A 17,142-nucleotide genomic window follows, 5' to 3' on the forward strand; every position below is an offset into this window, starting at 1 on the left:
AAATAAAATTAAATAAAATACGTAATATTACATTTTATATACGAAAATATAATACGAAATGTCTTATTTCAAATTCCTTTTTTTTATTTACATTGAATCAAGTTAACTTTTATATAAACTGCAAAACGATTTATAGCCGTGAGCTTTTAAATATATGGAGGGGACAGAAAGTACACAATTTCACTTCCGGTGTAAAATCCGGAACTTCGATTTACGTACTTTTACTCTACCATCGGAAGTGTATATACGTTACGCTTAGAAAGTGCGCAGAGCCCGTTAGTGTATCGCGGTTGTTTACGCACAACGTGTTTAACTCGTCCGCCATTCTGCAGAGCTGAGCGGGGAACCATATAGAGCCCGCCGAAGTGGACAGAAATTAATTTTAAACAAAGTATGATGTTTCCATATGTGTTAAAATGCTTTATTTTACATATGTGCGATTTGTAATAATTGGTGTGCGGTATGAGAGAGATGCTAAGCTAATCTAGCCGTCATTGTTAAGTTGCTAGCTAATGCTAACACTCTCGTCTAATAGTTCAGTAGTTCATAATGGGGTTTTTCTTGGATAATTTGCTGTCTGTTAGATTAACTTCTTGGCTGCTGTAATAAGTATATCCTGCATTTGAGAATAGCTTTGAATTAGTAATGAAGTTTTTTTTGCTTGCTAGTTGTAGCTAGCTAAAGTAAAAAAAAAAAAATTGGGTTTGAACGGATTTCTGATCTCGCGCTCGTGAGTGATGCTTCTTATCGTCACACGTCGCGACTGCGTGCTGTTTTATTTTTATTAGTGAACATTAGACATTTGTGCTTCAGTTCATTAAGTTGATTATTTTCTGTATTCCTGCCTGCTCAGAGGTTGCATTCAGGTTTGCACACTGAAGAACGCGTGTATTGTTTGTTTGATGATATTTAGTACTGTAGGTTTATTCATGTCCTAATGTCATGGTGGAGCTCAGTGTGACTCATTTCTTGTTCTTTATGTCCCAAAGACGCTGCCATGGCAGCTACATTTCCTTACAGAGGAGTCCCAGGTGGGATGCCACCAGGTGTTCCTCCTCCTGTCCCTGTTCCTGATTACATGACTGAGGAGAAACTGCAAGAAAAAGGTGAGGTCTTGTAATATTTTTGTGTGCGCGCACGCTCCGTATATATACTGAATTGTGTTTCATTCATGTTTATTGCTCGCACTTTTTTTTTAGCCCGAAAATGGCAGCAGCTGCAGGCCAAGCGCTACTCTGAGAAGAGGAAATTTGGTTTTGTGGATGCTCAGAAGGAGGACATGCCTCCTGAGCATGTGCGGAAAATTATCAGAGACCATGGAGACATGACCAACAGGAAGTTCCGTCATGACAAAAGAGTCTACCTTGGGTAAATCAGGATACATCTACACATTTGAATAAACTTCTTAGGTTCATTTTCATTGTTGGTGTTATTAGAGTTGGTTGACAACATTTTATAAATATATCCAAATATCAGTTAGCTGAAGCGTGTTTTGGGTCACGGACAGTTTGTTAAAATGTTTATTGTGAGGTTCGGGTACTGTATAACTGCAATATAATATAACATGTATGCATATGAAAATGAGAGGGAAGAAAAAAGAAAAGTCTGAAAGTTTTCACAATTGCACCATTTTACATGTTTGATTTGAACTGTGGTGCAGTTTCTCCTTTGGTGCAATTAATTCGATTTGTGTAAGTGAAACAGCACTTAGACTTGTGTCTAAGGTGTGGACAAAAAACATGTTTGTGTGAGGTGTTTTTGGGCTGTAACCGTGTGTAGTGCAGTTTGATTGCATATAGAAAGTGATTTCCCCAACATAAGATTAACCTTATGCAAAAGACAAACTGTTGTGCTGCAGATCCATTCGTTAAACTAGTTATTTTTTTAAATTCAACAATATTCAATTAGTATATTGAGTTACAGCTCTTGTTTTTCCAACCTGTTTCACCTGTACATGCCCAGGAGCTACAGTAAAGCCTACCACTTCTATCAGGACACGCTCACCCGTTAAAAAAAATCCTCATCCAGTTCTTCACCCGTTTCAGACAGAATTACTTTGGTTTAGGAATCACTGTGTGAATTAGTGAAAATGACATGATTTGTAATGTGTTTTTTATTTCATTTGCAGGGCTCTGAAATATATGCCTCATGCAGTTCTCAAGCTGTTGGAGAACATGCCCATGCCCTGGGAGCAGATCAGAGATGTACCAGTTCTGTACCACATTACAGGGGCTATTTCGTTTGTTAATGAAATTCCCTGGGTCATTGAGCCTGTCTACATTGCGCAGTGGGGGTGAGGGGTTTCTTTGAACAGTTTTGGACTGTGGACATATTATTATTTGTGGTTGATATGCTAAATCTTGAAGTCTCTTAATTAATAACTGCTCACTTTCACAACTAGTACAATGTGGATTATGATGCGACGTGAGAAAAGAGACAGGCGACACTTCAAGCGCATGCGTTTCCCTCCTTTCGATGATGAAGAGCCTCCCCTGGATTATGCAGATAACATCCTTGATGTGGAGCCTCTGGAGGCCATTCAAATGGAGCTGGACCCTGAAGAGGACAGCTCTGTGGTGGATTGGTTTTATGAGCATCAGCCCTTGAAAGATACAACAAAGTAAGTAAAGGATATTTTAAAAATGTCACTATTTGAGCAGGCCCTTTTTAACTATTTTTTTTTCTTCTCTTCTTCCCCCACTCAGGTACATCAATGGAGTTACATACAGGCATTGGCGTTTCAGTTTGCCCATGATGTCTACACTGTATCGTTTGGCCAATCAGCTGCTTACCGATTTAGTGGACCGTAACTACTTTTATCTATTTGACCTAAAGGCCTTCTTCACTTCAAAGGCATTGAACATGGCCATACCAGGAGGACCCAAATTTGAACCCCTAGTCAGAGACCTCAATCTACAGTATGTGTTTTTTTTTTTTGTTTTTTTTTTTTTTATAAATGTATCACCCTCTTTCTGCACTGCACTGTTTTTTTTTTTTTTTTTTTTTTTTTTTTTTTTTTTTTTTTACAGCATGAATTCTGTGAACTTGTAATTTAACTTCATCTGCTTCATATTTCTACAGGGATGAAGACTGGAATGAGTTTAATGACATCAACAAGATCATTATAAGACAGCCTATTAGGACAGAGTACAAGATTGCGTTCCCATACTTGTACAACAACCTTCCCCATCATGTGCACCTCACTTGGTAAATACTCTTTTTACAGTTTGACGGTCACACATTCTAATTAAATTTAACTGATGCTGAGCCACTAAATTATTTATTTTTACCCAGGTACCACACACCTAATGTGGTGTTCATCAAGACAGAGGATCCTGATTTGCCCGCCTTCTACTTTGACCCACTTATCAATCCAATCTCTCACAGACACTCAGTTAAAGTAAGCCACGTGCCAAAATTTGGGATTATCATTTTTAGATTTGCTTAAGACGTGTGTGTATGATGATCCTTATTCTGAGAATATCTACTTTAGTAAAGATGAAGGTAATACAGAATGTTTGAAGGCTTCTTTTTCTATGAATCAGATGTTTGCCACACGTTGTCTGTATAATTACATTATTAGGTCATGAATGTATTTCTTGAAAGCTAGTCAGTATCTTGTGGTATGCTAATATAATTATAAGTATGTGTAGGATGTAACTTTTATGAGGAAGGTTGATTTAATAGCATGGTGTAGTGTCCTATTTTTTTCTGCATACAGACGATTTGAAATGGGTTGGATTTATTTTTTTATTTTTTTTTGTTTTACGTAATTTCTTGTAAAGAAATTTCTTTTGTAATTTTGCCCGTTATAAATGAAAGCTCCTAATTTAGAATTGTGCTTCTTGTTGCCCTCAGAGCCAGGAGCCACTGCCTGATGATGATGAGGAGTTTGAACTTCCTGAGTGTGTGGAGCCTTTCCTCAAAGAGACACCTCTGTATTCTGACAACACAGCCAACGGAATTGCTTTGCTGTGGGCACCTCGTCCGTTCAACCTGCGGTCAGGGAGAACTCGTCGTGCACTTGACGTTCCTCTCATCAAGAACTGGTGAGCTTTGAGCAATATACTAACATGTAGTTTGTCAGTCACTTTTGTTCAAGCTTGCCTTTTATGTTCTTTTTGTTTATTTTTATTTTTATTTTTCTTACCTTTAACTCTTCAGGTACCGTGAGCATTGCCCTGCAGGACAGCCTGTAAAAGTTCGTGTCTCTTATCAAAAACTTCTGAAGTACTATGTGCTCAATGCTTTGAAACACAGACCACCTAAAGCACAGAAGAAGAGGTAATTCTGGAATTGCAGACATTGCAGACTTCCTCATATAGCATGAATTTTTATCTGGGGAAGGTTTTCAAAAAACAGTGTCTTTACAAATGTACCGCTCTTTGTGTGTATGTCCACAGGTACCTTTTCCGTTCATTCAAGGCCACCAAATTCTTTCAATCCACAAAGTTGGACTGGGTGGAGGTTGGGCTCCAGGTTTGCCGGCAGGGTTACAACATGCTGAACCTGCTGATTCACAGAAAAAACCTCAACTACCTGCACTTGGACTACAACTTCAACTTAAAACCAGTGAAAACCCTCACCACAAAAGTTAGTAAATTCTAGTATTATCTGAAATGAAATGTAATCTTGTTTTTGTTTTCATTTACATGAAGCATTAATCAGTCTGTATGTGTTTGCTCATGTTAACGTTCTACTTTTCCAGGAGCGTAAGAAGTCCCGTTTCGGGAACGCGTTCCACTTGTGCCGTGAGATTCTGCGTCTGAGCAAACTGGTTGTGGATAGCCATGTGCAGTACAGACTGGGGAATGTTGATGCCTTCCAGGTACTATTTATTATGTAACCAAACCTATACAAATATATAAGATCTGTCTTTACAGACAATGTATCAAAACATTCTGGAAGACATTTTGTTAGTGTTAATTTCATTTATATATGTAGACTATGTAGGGATGACTAACACTTCTCAAATGACCTAGACTATTGATTATGAAGATATTTTTGTCATATAATGTTTTTTGTTTCTTTTCATTTCTCTGTAGTTGGCAGATGGGTTGCAGTATATCTTTGCCCATGTTGGTCAGCTGACTGGCATGTATCGCTACAAGTACAAACTGATGAGGCAGATCAGGATGTGCAAGGATTTGAAGCATCTCATTTATTATCGTTTCAACACTGTAAGTGAAGTTTTATAGGAGTAAAAATAGCACATTTTATGTTTTCAGGCTTAAATGTTTTGGGTTTTATTTTTTGTTATTAGGGCCCAGTTGGGAAGGGTCCAGGTTGTGGCTTCTGGGCTCCAGGGTGGAGAGTGTGGCTCTTCTTCATGAGGGGCATTACTCCTCTCCTGGAGAGATGGCTAGGTAACCTGTTGGCCAGGCAGTTTGAAGGTAAATAAAATTCATTTGCAGATGGCATTAGTTTAGTTGCTCTTAAAAATTGTTCAACGTTGTGTGTATCATTAGGGTATCTGTTGGAGAGGAAAAGAATTTGGTAAATTAAAGAATTTGGTAAAGTCTTGGCTTTGTTCAGGTCGACACTCCAAGGGAGTTGCAAAGACTGTAACTAAACAGCGTGTGGAGTCTCACTTTGACTTGGAGCTGAGAGCAGCTGTGATGCATGACATCCTGGACATGATGCCAGAGGGAATCAAACAGAACAAGGCCAGGACCATTTTGCAGCATCTAAGTGAGTCCTGGAGATGCTGGAAGGCCAACATCCCCTGGAAGGTGTGTAGCTATTATATATCTTATATTTTAGTGTTGGATGAGTTCCATCTCTTTTTACATATCTAATTTATTTATAAATTTTTTTTGTTTGTTTTTTTTCAAACAGGTTCCAGGACTTCCCACTCCTATTGAAAACATGATCTTGAGATATGTCAAGGCCAAAGCTGACTGGTGGACCAACACAGCACATTACAACCGAGAGCGAATCAGGCGAGGAGCAACTGTGGACAAAACAGTCTGCAAGAAAAACCTTGGCCGCCTCACACGACTCTACCTGAAGGCTGAGCAGGAGAGACAACACAACTACCTAAAGGTAAAGATGTGCTATTTCAGACACAACAAAGCTTGTCTTTTAAAGGATAAAAACCGTGTAGCAGCCGTATCATTCCTGATTTGGTCTGTCTCAGGACGGACCGTACATCACTGCTGAAGAGGCCGTGGCTATCTACACCACCACAGTGCACTGGCTGGAGAGTCGACGCTTCTCTCCCATTCCATTTCCCCCTCTCTCATACAAACATGACACCAAGCTGCTCATCCTGGCTCTGGAGAGGCTCAAAGAGGCTTACAGGTCAGTGCAGTCTCTTCCAAAAAAAGACAACCAAGCAGATAATACAGAGCACTGACTCTGATTTCATTTAAGCATGATCAGATTTATTCAGAGTGCCTTCTAACGGATTCTGGTTCTCATGTTAGTGTGAAGTCAAGGTTGAATCAGTCCCAACGTGAAGAGCTGGGTCTGATTGAACAGGCTTACGACAATCCTCATGAGGCTTTGTCCAGAATCAAGCGTCATCTCCTCACACAGAGAGCATTCAAAGAAGTGAGTATGTAAATGTGTGTAAGCAAAGCACTGAGATGTTATCAAGCCTTTTCGTCCTTTCACTGTCCCGTCGTGCGTGTTTTAGAGTTGTTTGTAATTTCACCAGGTGGGCATTGAGTTTATGGACCTATACAGTCACCTTGTGCCTGTATATGATGTGGAGCCCCTGGAGAAGATCACAGATGCATACCTGGACCAGTACTTGTGGTATGAGGCTGACAAGCGCAGGCTTTTCCCACCATGGATCAAACCTGCTGACACGGAGCCGCCTCCATTGCTTGTATACAAGTGGTGCCAAGGTGAGCGATAATGCTGCCCTTTGTTGTTAGACACGGTCAGAGGCATATGTTGGTCATCTGAACACTGACATTATCTTAGAATTTCAAATGATTGCTAAATTGTTTTCCAGGTATCAACAACCTGCAAGATGTGTGGGAGACCACAGAAGGAGAGTGTAATGTCATGCTGGAGTCACGATATGAGAAGATGTACGAAAAGATTGACTTAACGCTACTTAACAGACTTCTGCGTCTGATTGTCGACCACAACATTGCTGATTACATGACGGCAAAGAACAACGTGGTTATCAATTACAAGGTCTGCCTTGTTTTAATTTTAATGTTTACAAATTTGAAAACTTTAAGGCTGCTAAGTTGATTTGTAAAATGATTCTTAGACAAACAAATTTGGAACTAAATTTGAAATGTAATATTTAAAAATTATACTACATATGAGTAAAAAAATATTTTCTGTAGTCAAGACTCAGAGCTCCTATGAGCATTTTAGGAGCTAAATACCAATAAAAAAATTTTTGTTACTTCATTATTTTATAGGAAATCAGCACAATTTTTATTTCCATAGATGTGGTGGTCTTTCAGTGACAATATATTTATAGGTCTGAAAATGTTTAAATACTTTTAAACCTGATTCAGATTGAAATGCAAAGCTGTATTTGACCCAGATATTGCTATTATAGACCATGTGTGATTTGGCTATTTCTTGCTTCCTTTAGGACATGAACCACACCAACTCATATGGCATCATTAGGGGCTTGCAGTTTGCCTCCTTCATTGTGCAGTACTATGGGTTGGTGATGGACCTGCTCGTTCTGGGTCTTCATCGTGCTAGTGAGATGGCTGGACCCCCACAGATGCCCAACGATTTTCTCAGCTTCCAGGACAGCGCTACAGAGATTGCCCACCCCATTCGCCTGTACTGCAGATACATCGACCGCATCCACATGTTCTTCAGGTCAGTGTCCTCTGCAAAATAATGTCTGGTTGATTCTAAACATTATGTAGTTAAACAAGTTGCCTGGAAAGTGTGGGTTTTGCTTTCATTGGTTTGATACAGTCATCCTAAGTGCATTTTAACTATTTTGAAGTCTTTATTTATATATGTTTTCGAAAGGATTGCTAGGTTTTGTAATTTCAGGATTGTTTCAAACTGAGTTCAAGTAGGAATTAATGCACTGATATCAAACACTTAACTAATTTAATGAATGGGACTAAAGAGTATTCGTTTTTTTCAGGTTTTCTGCTGATGAGGCCAGGGATCTAATCCAACGGTACCTTACCGAGCACCCTGATCCCAACAATGAGAACATTGTAGGCTACAACAATAAGAAGTGCTGGCCCAGAGATGCTAGGATGAGACTGATGAAGCATGATGTTAACCTGTAAGGATTAACACACCAATTCTCTTTTTAAAACAGTGTGGCTTAAATCTGCTTATGACATTGCTGATATTTGTTGTCCTATCACTTGCCAAGGGGCCGTGCCGTGTTTTGGGACATTAAGAACCGCCTTCCTCGCTCTGTGACCACTGTGCAGTGGGAGAACAGCTTTGTGTCAGTATACAGTAAAGACAACCCTAACCTGCTCTTCAACATGTGTGGATTTGAGTGCCGGATCCTGCCCAAATGCCGCACTAGTTATGAGGAGTTCACTCACAAGGATGGGGTGTGGAACCTGCAGAATGAGGTCAGTACACTAAATTTGAATCATTAAATTATATATATTATATTATATTATATTATAGGGGGGCACGGTGGCTTAGTGGTTAGCACGTTCGCCTCACACCTCCAGGGTCAGGGGTTCGATTCCCGCCTCCGCCTTGTGTGTGTGGAGTTTGCATGTGCTCCCCGTGCCTCGGGGGTTTCCTCCGGGTACTCCGGTTTCCTCCCCCGGTCCAAAGACATGCATGGTAGGTTGATTGGCATCTCTGGAAAATTGTCCGTAGTGTGTGATTGTGTGAGTGAATGAGAGTGTGTGTGTGTGTGTGTGTGCCCTGCGATGGGTTGGCACTCCGTCCAGGGTGTATCCTGCCTTGATGCCCGATGACGCCTGAGATAGGCACAGGCTCCCCGTGACCCGAGGTAGTTCGGATAAGTGGTAGAAAATGAATGAATGATATATTATATTATATTATAAACTTACAACATCCTTAAAAAAAGTTGTCAAATGCTGTGTGGTTTGTGGTTTGGTTAACGTATGTGCGCGCACGCGTATACATACCTGCAGGTAACGAAGGAAAGGACAGCGCAGTGCTTCCTGCGAGTGGATGATGAATCAATGCAGAGGTTCCATAACCGAGTGCGACAGATTCTCATGGCCTCTGGATCCACCACTTTCACCAAGGTACGAGATAAAGACAAGGAATACAGCGTTGTCCCCATGACCACCCATTGTTAGTACAAAATTGTTATTACGGTCATGTTTTATATCATGGTTTTCTGTGTGTCTTCTGTTGTTTTTAGATCGTGAACAAATGGAACACTGCTCTGATTGGTCTGATGACCTACTTCCGTGAGGCTGTGGTTAACACTCAGGAGTTGCTTGATCTTTTGGTGAAATGTGAAAATAAGATCCAGACACGTATCAAGATTGGTCTGAACTCCAAAATGCCTAGCCGTTTCCCTCCTGTTGTCTTCTACACACCCAAAGAGTTAGGAGGTCTGGGCATGCTTTCTATGGGTCATGTGCTCATCCCGCAGTCTGACCTCAGGTAATTTTTGCACAATTGTCTGTTTGTCCTGGTTTGGCACGTCAGCATCATGTTTAGACCAAAGTAATGAATATAAACGTAAATAAACTAAGTAATTTGAAGGTTGAGTTCAGATACCAAGACCAGCTGTATAAATTAAATAAATGTAAGTTGCTCTAGACAAAGTTGTTTGCCAAATAACATAAATGTTACAAACATCTAGTGTGATAACTGTAAATTTGTATCATGAAGTTTTATTTGTGCATTACCAGGTGGTCCAAACAGACAGACGTTGGCATCACTCACTTCCGTTCCGGTATGAGCCATGAGGAGGATCAGCTGATTCCCAATCTGTATCGCTACATCCAGCCATGGGAGAGTGAGTTCATTGATTCTCAGAGAGTCTGGGCTGAATATGCTCTCAAGAGACAAGAGGCCATAGCCCAGAACAGGTACAATATCTAAGAAAGAATTAAATGCAAATGAAGTAAATGTTTGTAAATTTTTTTGTACTTAGAATAACACTGTCTTTTGTGTTGTCATAGGCGTTTGACTCTTGAAGATTTGGAGGATTCCTGGGACAGAGGTATTCCTCGCATCAACACCCTGTTCCAGAAAGACAGACACACACTTGCCTATGACAAGGGCTGGAGAGTCAGAACCGACTTCAAGCAGTATCAGGTCAGAACCTTTTGCTTCAGCCAATACAATATTCATATGTATGGAGATCTTTCTAGTTATTTTTATAGACTGATCTATTTGTTGATGTATTCTTAGGTGCTGAAGCAAAATCCGTTCTGGTGGACTCACCAGAGACACGATGGCAAACTGTGGAATTTGAATAATTACCGCACAGACATGATCCAAGCACTAGGTGGAGTGGAAGGAATTTTGGAACATACTCTCTTCAAGGGTACATACTTTCCCACCTGGGAGGGTCTGTTCTGGTAAGGGTTACTGTTTGCCCTGTGAAAACTGTACATTTGGCCTAGTTTATGATAAAACTCCCTCAAGATTATGCTTAATTTATGAATTACTTTTTTTTATAGGGAGAAGGCCAGTGGTTTTGAGGAGTCCATGAAATGGAAGAAGCTAACCAATGCCCAGAGATCTGGTCTGAACCAGATCCCCAATCGACGATTTACTTTGTGGTGGTCTCCAACCATCAACAGAGCGAATGTACACAAAGTCTTTCTGTAATTATTGACCTCTCTTCAATTGTCTTTGTATCTATTGTTTATTTTCTCCCTTTTTGTTCTTTAGGTATATGTGGGTTTCCAGGTGCAGTTGGATCTCACTGGAATCTTCATGCATGGCAAAATTCCCACTCTCAAGATCTCCTTGATCCAGATCTTCAGAGCTCACTTGTGGCAGAAGATTCATGAGAGCATTGTCATGGATCTGTGTCAGGTTCGGAGTGTTTTTAAGATGTTTTATTGTTTGTACAGCAAGACTGATGTGCTATTTCACACCATAGCTATTCAATGCTTGTCCCGTGTTCATTATCATTTGTATGTATTGTTTGAAGGTGTTTGACCAAGAGCTGGATGCCCTGGAGATTGAAACTGTCCAGAAGGAAACCATCCATCCTAGGAAGTCTTATAAGATGAACTCCTCTTGTGCAGATATTCTGCTTTTTGCGTCCTACAAGTGGAACGTCTCAAGACCATCACTGCTTGCTGACTCCAAGTATGTCCTCAAACTCTGCTAGTCCATATTCTTAGTTTGATTTTTGTTTATCAGGTTCAGTATGTTTTAGTTTTGCTCATTTCTCCTCAACAGGGATGTTATGGACAGCACCACCACTCAGAAGTACTGGATTGACATTCAGCTCAGATGGGGAGACTATGACTCTCATGACATTGAGAGATATGCTAGGGCCAAGTTTCTGGACTACACCACCGATAACATGAGTATATACCCATCCCCTACTGGGGTGCTCATTGCCATTGATCTGGCATACAATCTGCATAGGTCAGTGTTTCTTTAGGGTAATCCTCCAAGCTATTCTTAATGGGGCTTTGATGATCAGAAATTGTTATTCTAATGTGAATTTGATCTGTTTGCCTGCAGTGCTTATGGAAATTGGTTCCCTGGCAGTAAGCCTCTGATTCAGCAAGCCATGGCTAAGATCATGAAGGCCAACCCTGCCCTGTACGTGCTGAGGGAGCGCATCCGCAAGGGTCTGCAGCTATACTCCTCCGAGCCCACTGAGCCCTACCTGTCCTCGCAGAATTATGGAGAGCTCTTCTCCAATCAAATCATCTGGTTTGTGGATGACACCAATGTGTACAGAGTCACCATCCACAAGGTAAGTCAATAGTCTGGCAAGTGCACTTTTCTAGTTGTGTAAATTTGTGCGTAATTATCAAATTGGGTTTTTTTCCCCCAATTTCAGACCTTTGAGGGCAACTTGACAACAAAACCAATAAACGGGGCCATTTTCATCTTTAATCCAAGAACTGGGCAACTATTCTTAAAGATCATTCACACATCCGTGTGGGCTGGACAGAAACGTCTGGGACAGGTAGGACTTTTGTCATCAATGGCTCTTTTTGCCTGAAGTAAAATGGACAAACTGGCTCAAAGTTGATCTTTTCATTTTAGCTGGCAAAATGGAAAACCGCTGAGGAAGTGGCTGCTCTTATTCGATCGCTGCCTGTTGAAGAGCAGCCCAAACAGATCATTGTGACAAGGAAGGGCATGTTGGATCCTCTTGAGGTGAGCTCACTACAGAAGAACAGTTTGGTAAATGCTATTCCATAATATAAGTGCAATCTGTTTAGTATGTTTTCTCCCATTTTCTAGGTGCACTTGTTGGATTTCCCTAACATTGTCATCAAAGGCTCTGAGCTGCAGTTGCCATTCCAGGCTTGTCTAAAGGTGGAAAAGTTTGGGGACCTCATTCTGAAGGCCACTGAGCCGCAGATGGTCCTGTTCAATCTGTATGATGACTGGCTCAAGACAATTTCTTCTTACACTGTAAGTTAATAATTTTTAGTTTTTCTTTTAACCAAAACTTATTAAAGGGCTAGTCATGCTTATTTATTACACTTAAAATGTCTTTTTCGACAATTGCTTTGTAGGCCTTCTCACGTCTCATCTTGATCCTGAGAGCCCTCCATGTGAACAACGACCGTGCAAAGGTAATCCTGAAGCCTGACAAAACCACCATCACTGAGCCACATCACATCTGGCCCACTCTGACTGATGAGGAGTGGATCAAGGTGGAGGTGCAACTTAAAGATCTCATCTTGGCTGATTATGGTAAAAAGAACAAGTAAGTAAACTCTCCATGTGGGAAAAATAAACATTTCCATGAGACAAGCTGTTTGTAAGAGGGGGGCTTGGGAGAGAGAGACACAAATATTTTATTGAGAAATGGTTTGATTTGAAAATGCAGCCTTAACATTAATAAACTGTGTACACTCTAAGTTTATTCCTCTTTTTTGCAGTGTGAATGTGGCTTCTCTGACACAGTCTGAGATCAGGGACATCATACTGGGTATGGAGATCTCTGCTCCATCTCAGCAGAGGCAGCAGATTGCTGAGATTGAGAAGCAGACTAAAGAGCAGTCTCAGCTAACAGCCACGCAGACTCGCACAGTTAACAAGCATGGTGATGAAATCATTACATCCACCACCAGCAACTATGAGACCCAAACCTTCTCTTCAAAGACTGAATGGAGGGTTAGGTAGGACATGACCAAGAAGTTTTATAGATATGTTCTCTCTATGAAACAACGGATGTCTGGTATTCTTGCTGGTGCACTGTATTCATACTTCTCTTTGGTTTGTAGGGCTATCTCTGCAGCCAACTTGCACTTGCGTACCAACCACATCTATGTGTCATCTGATGACATCAAAGAAACTGGATACACTTACATTCTCCCTAAGAATGTGCTGAAGAAGTTCATCTGCATCTCTGACTTGCGTGCTCAAGTGAGTCATACTTGTGCATTTTCTTAGTCTTTTACTTTTCTTTACAGTGTTCTGTGTACATTTGTTTATTATCGTCTTGTTTATCTGTTTGTTTCTGGTGATTTTTCCAAATAGATTGCTGGGTATCTGTATGGTACAAGTCCTCCTGATAACCCACAGGTGAAAGAAATTCGCTGCATTGTGATGGTGCCACAATGGGGCACCCATCAAACTGTCCACCTGCCCAGTCAGCTTCCACAGCATGAATATCTCAAGGTCTGTCTCTGTTCTTTAGTTATGTATCATGGAAGTTTATGATATCCCGATTCTAATGATGCCTCAGCAGCATTCTTTCTCCAGTTTTTATTTATATTTATATATATATATATATATATATATATATATATATATATATATATATATATATATATATATATTTATATATATATATATATATATCTTGTTTTTCTATAGGAAATGGAGCCACTTGGTTGGATCCACACACAACCCAATGAATCGCCTCAGTTGTCTCCCCAGGATGTCACCACACATGCTAAAGTCATGGCTGATAATCCATCCTGGGATGGAGAAAAGACCATCATTATTACCTGCAGGTAAATGATTAATTTAGTTAAATGTATTATTCCTTGTGTTTAGTTTCTTAGCTGACTTTGGCTGTGATTGGACAGAAATTCCACATCCAGCCTCAGTCGGTTTACTTTGTTCTGATCTAGCTGTATTTGCAAATTGAAGTCATTAGGTTGTGTTTAAATGAAGTCTGTGATTGATTATTGTTCTCTCTTGTGTAGTTTCACTCCAGGATCTTGTACACTGACAGCTTATAAGCTGACTCCTAGTGGATATGAGTGGGGCAGGCAGAACACAGATAAGGGCAACAATCCCAAGGGTTATCTGCCATCTCACTATGAAAGGGTGCAGATGCTGCTGTCTGATCGCTTCCTTGGCTTCTTCATGGTGCCAGGTCAAGTGTCTTGGAACTACAATTTCATGGGTGAGCATGGCATTAAGGCTGAAACTATATCCATTAAATTAAAGCATATTGGTTATTTTTGAGGGGACTTTTTTTTTAATGACTCTTAATTATTAATTTCCCCTTTTTTCTATTCCAGGTGTTCGACACGACCCCAATATGAAATACGAACTGCAGCTGTCCAACCCAAAAGAGTTTTATCACGAGGTTCACAGGCCTTCTCACTTCCTCAATTTTGCATCGCTGCAGGAGGGTGAGATCTACAATGCTGACCGAGAGGATATGTACGGTTAGCACCACAGACTGCTCCTGTTGATGCAAGCACCTAAGAGGCTTATGTTTTGCAAATCTGTTTCATCTGTCCTTCAAGACTTTACCAAGGTGTCTGCTTGGAAGCAGTTTTACGCACCTGTTTTAAGATTTTGTATAATGCTACGTTTTTTGTTTTTGTTTTTTTTTTGCTATGGTGATTTGTTGGAGTTGTTTTGTGACCGTAGTTGAAGAAAACTACGTCAATGTTTATTGCTGATGATCAATGCTCTTTTTTCATAATCTTAAAAGAACATGAAATTGTTTTTTATAAGTCAGTTGTAATGTCCCTCTAGCTATGTTGTGCATCTTTCATGTACATGGTAGTTTGGGTTAAAAATAAAGATCAACACTTGATGCTTGTGGCTTTGTTTGTTTTTTTTTCTTTTCATTAGAACATTTGAACAAGTTTGACTACATTCTGTTTTAACTTTTGCAACATCAATACTAAAGGCTTATAAAAGGGCTTAAACCCCAGATTCATTCAGTTTCAACAAAATCATTTTAATTTAAAATAGATTCTAAAGTAATTTGGCATTCAAAATTAAATTAAACCATTTTAGTCCTGACAATCCTGACTATATAGTTTACATATATATATTTCATATCCAAGGAAGATTTATAAAAGGAGATCTTGATAGCAAGAACATAATGAACTGGACAGAATGCTACATTTCAGGGTTCATTCAATTATTTTATTTGTATATTTTGACATTAGGCATTTTTTGATGCAAGAAAAAAGTGAGTGACTGCAAAACAACTGACCGGCTGTGTTGGAGCTTTTTATAGCAAGTTACAAGACCTTTGTTAATGGGATGCAGTTTAACGGAGTCAGTGTCTGATACCCGATGTGCTCTGACATGGTCTTCCCATGATGCCATGATGAATTTTTGCTGCATTTCAGGGTTTCCCACATTTATTTAATTATTTGTTTGTTTTTGTTTATTATCATTGTTTTTATTTTAATTTTATTTAAAAAAAATTTAACGTAGGAAAAACATTTCATCCTGTTTTTTTCTTGATTTTCATACTACAGAAAATTTACACCCCAATTGCTATTATACCTTTTGAGTACTGAACTTTAGTTTTTATCCATTTAATTACATCAGGTCTATATATTATAACTGCCTCATATCAGCAGTCTAAACTAACTGGTGTAGCAGGGCTTTGGTCCTTAACTCTGTCCATTTCTAATACCACCAGGGCCGGCCCTGCGCATAGGCAGAATAGGCAAATGCTAAGGGCGCCGCATACCACTAGGTGCGCCCGTGCGCCCAAATTATTATTTTTATTAATATATATATATTAATTTATAATATATATTTATTAATATATATGTATATATATTTTATTACCTGAGAAGTATTTTATTTATATATTTATTATATATATTTTATTGCTGTAAGAAAGGCAAGGAAAGCAAGGTCTCCATAATATAGTTTTTTTTATATAGTTTGTGTGTGTTTCCAAAATATTTTCAAAATAAAGAAAAACAGGACAAAGCTGTGCAGTTTGTTTCTGTGTAAGTTTATGAACAAAATGAGCGGAACACAATTGTCTGTGATTCCAGGGGCACCAGGTGAAATCTTGCCTAGGGCAGCAAATTGGCCAGGGCCGGCCCTGAATACCACCATCTATAAACTGTGCTGTATAAAGATATAGAAATAAAGTGGATACAGTAGGCAAAATGTACACTGTACAAAACTACACAAAATATAAACAAAAAAAAAATAAATTCATTTACAAGTATGCAAAATGTACCAATCTATGAACAGATGCAAATTATGTATGAATTGTCCTTCAAGTTGTAATAGAATGAGTGTGGCTATCTAGTTCACTAAAGACTAAAAAAATGTAAATTATGAGGGATGCATTATACAGTCTTACTGCAGTGGGCACAAAAGACCTTCTGTAACGTTCACTATTGCACTGGGGTGGGATCCTTCTCCAGCTAAAATTGCTCCTCAGTCCAACAAGCATATTGTTTATCCATGATGACCAGCAAATTACTGCCAACGCCACTGTGCTTATTGAACCTATTAAAAATTGTTAATGAAAAAATGTACTGTTGTTCTTTTTATTTTTCTGTGCTAACAGTGAAATCTAACTGTTTTCATTTATGTTTGAATTTATAATTTGCTTTTGTTCATGGTCTAGCAATGTCCCCTGTGAACTACTGTGAACTTCTCACATTAATAGCAAAAATATAGTACCAACCAACAAATTAACCATTTAATCATTAAACACAACAAAGATACACTTTTAGATATGTCTAAAAATAAGAACACCTGACCAGTCACCCAAATGTGCTTCTTGAACACCGCATTTCAGATATTACAATGTGGATGTTATAACCTGTTATAACCGATGATATGCTGGAT

At 39.4% G+C, this 17,142-nt stretch overlaps 1 protein-coding gene across 1 annotated transcript; it reads left to right on the top strand.

Moving 5' to 3' along the window:
- The first annotated feature begins 262 nt into the window (after nucleotides 1–262).
- Nucleotides 263–15,118, top strand: prpf8 (pre-mRNA processing factor 8). The gene is made up of 43 exons (XM_060888964.1): nucleotides 263–391; nucleotides 990–1,106; nucleotides 1,200–1,368; nucleotides 2,129–2,293; nucleotides 2,402–2,620; nucleotides 2,706–2,918; nucleotides 3,082–3,207; nucleotides 3,295–3,400; nucleotides 3,859–4,049; nucleotides 4,165–4,284; nucleotides 4,404–4,593; nucleotides 4,709–4,828; nucleotides 5,046–5,180; nucleotides 5,264–5,393; nucleotides 5,536–5,732; nucleotides 5,839–6,045; nucleotides 6,140–6,303; nucleotides 6,429–6,555; nucleotides 6,662–6,854; nucleotides 6,965–7,152; nucleotides 7,568–7,806; nucleotides 8,087–8,233; nucleotides 8,327–8,537; nucleotides 9,078–9,194; nucleotides 9,314–9,561; nucleotides 9,813–9,992; nucleotides 10,086–10,221; nucleotides 10,318–10,487; nucleotides 10,590–10,719; nucleotides 10,804–10,950; nucleotides 11,069–11,229; nucleotides 11,323–11,514; nucleotides 11,614–11,851; nucleotides 11,939–12,067; nucleotides 12,148–12,261; nucleotides 12,349–12,522; nucleotides 12,627–12,820; nucleotides 12,996–13,235; nucleotides 13,341–13,482; nucleotides 13,597–13,737; nucleotides 13,936–14,075; nucleotides 14,271–14,473; nucleotides 14,592–15,118. The coding sequence occupies exons 2-43, from the start codon at nucleotides 998–1,000 to the stop codon at nucleotides 14,744–14,746; spliced, it is 7,017 nt and encodes a 2,338-aa protein (XP_060744947.1). The 5' UTR covers nucleotides 263–391; nucleotides 990–997; the 3' UTR covers nucleotides 14,747–15,118.
- The last annotated feature ends 2,024 nt before the right edge of the window (nucleotides 15,119–17,142 follow it).

Source organism: Tachysurus vachellii, chromosome 15, assembly GCF_030014155.1.
Source record: "Tachysurus vachellii isolate PV-2020 chromosome 15, HZAU_Pvac_v1, whole genome shotgun sequence".
Taxonomy (NCBI): Eukaryota; Metazoa; Chordata; class Actinopteri; order Siluriformes; family Bagridae; genus Tachysurus; species Tachysurus vachellii.

What these genes read in the sequence shown, in the direction of transcription:
- prpf8 (XM_060888964.1), top strand. Translation starts at nt 998, where the DNA reads ATGGCAGCTACATTTCCTTACAGAGGAGTCCCAGGTGGGATGCCACCA. An exon ending in GTTGGCCAGGCAGTTTGAAG is followed by an intron (nt 5,394 to 5,535) that starts GTAAATAAAATT and finishes GGCTTTGTTCAG; the next exon opens with GTCGACACTCCAAGGGAGTT. An exon ending in TTGTCATGGATCTGTGTCAG is followed by an intron (nt 10,951 to 11,068) that starts GTTCGGAGTGTT and finishes TATTGTTTGAAG; the next exon opens with GTGTTTGACCAAGAGCTGGA.